Source organism: Acanthamoeba castellanii (genome assembly GCF_000313135.1).
Source record: "Acanthamoeba castellanii str. Neff unplaced genomic scaffold scf7180000084752, whole genome shotgun sequence".
Lineage (NCBI taxonomy): Eukaryota > Discosea > Longamoebia > Acanthamoebidae > Acanthamoeba > Acanthamoeba castellanii.
In genome coordinates, this window is record NW_004457657.1 from 88,735 (window position 1) to 89,510 (window position 776).

A 776-nucleotide genomic window follows, 5' to 3' on the forward strand; every position below is an offset into this window, starting at 1 on the left:
ACCAGTCGCTGTTTGCGCGGTTCGTGCGGCTCGGGGTGCCGACGGTGATGCTCGACGCGCAGGGCCGCGCCCGGCCGTCGCTCGCCCGACTGTTCAACTGGCGCTATGCCGGCCTGCAGGACCTGCCGCAGGTCTCCGCCCGGCCCGAGTTCCGCGCCGCCAACGCCGGCCTGCGCTACGACTACCAACTGATCGACGTCGGCGACTTCCACGGCCGCGGCGAGTACGAGCCGTCGCCCTACTTTTACCAGAACCTGGGCGAGGCCGAGTTCGTGTGCGCCACCTACCAGTACATGCGCCTGCTGGGCTACCCGGCCCACTCGATCTCGGTCATCACCTCCTACAACGGCCAGAAGAACCTCCTGCGCGACGTGTTCCGCCGCCGGTGCGCCAACCACCCGATGTTCGGCCTGCCGCACAAGATCTCGACCCTGGATCGGTTCCAGGGCCAGCAGAACGACTACGTGCTGCTGTCGATGGTGCGCACCAAGGCCGTGGGCCACATCCGCGACGTGCGGCGCCTGATCGTCGGCATGTCGCGCGCGCGCCTGGGCTTCTACGTGTTCTGCCGCAAGGCCCTCTTCGAGAACTGCTACGAGCTCACCCCGGCCTTTGCCCACCTCGTGCGCCGGCCGTCGCGCCTCCACCTGGTGCCCAACGAGATCCACCCGCAGACCACGCGCCTGGTCGACCAGGACGACGAGGGCATCCAATCGTTCGTGGTCGACAACGTCGAGCACATGCAGGCCCTGGTCGCATCACACGCCGCGCGCATC

At 68.2% G+C, this 776-nt stretch overlaps 1 protein-coding gene across 1 annotated transcript; it reads left to right on the forward strand.

The window, feature by feature from the left end:
* Positions 1–47: 47 nt before the first annotated feature.
* On the forward strand, positions 48–752 carry ACA1_197080 (uncharacterized protein; the record flags this gene model as incomplete). The annotated part of the gene is made up of 1 exon (XM_004353249.1): positions 48–752. A coding segment is annotated over one exon (705 nt), but the record flags the coding sequence as incomplete, so codon positions are not given.
* Positions 753–776: the final 24 nt, after the last annotated feature.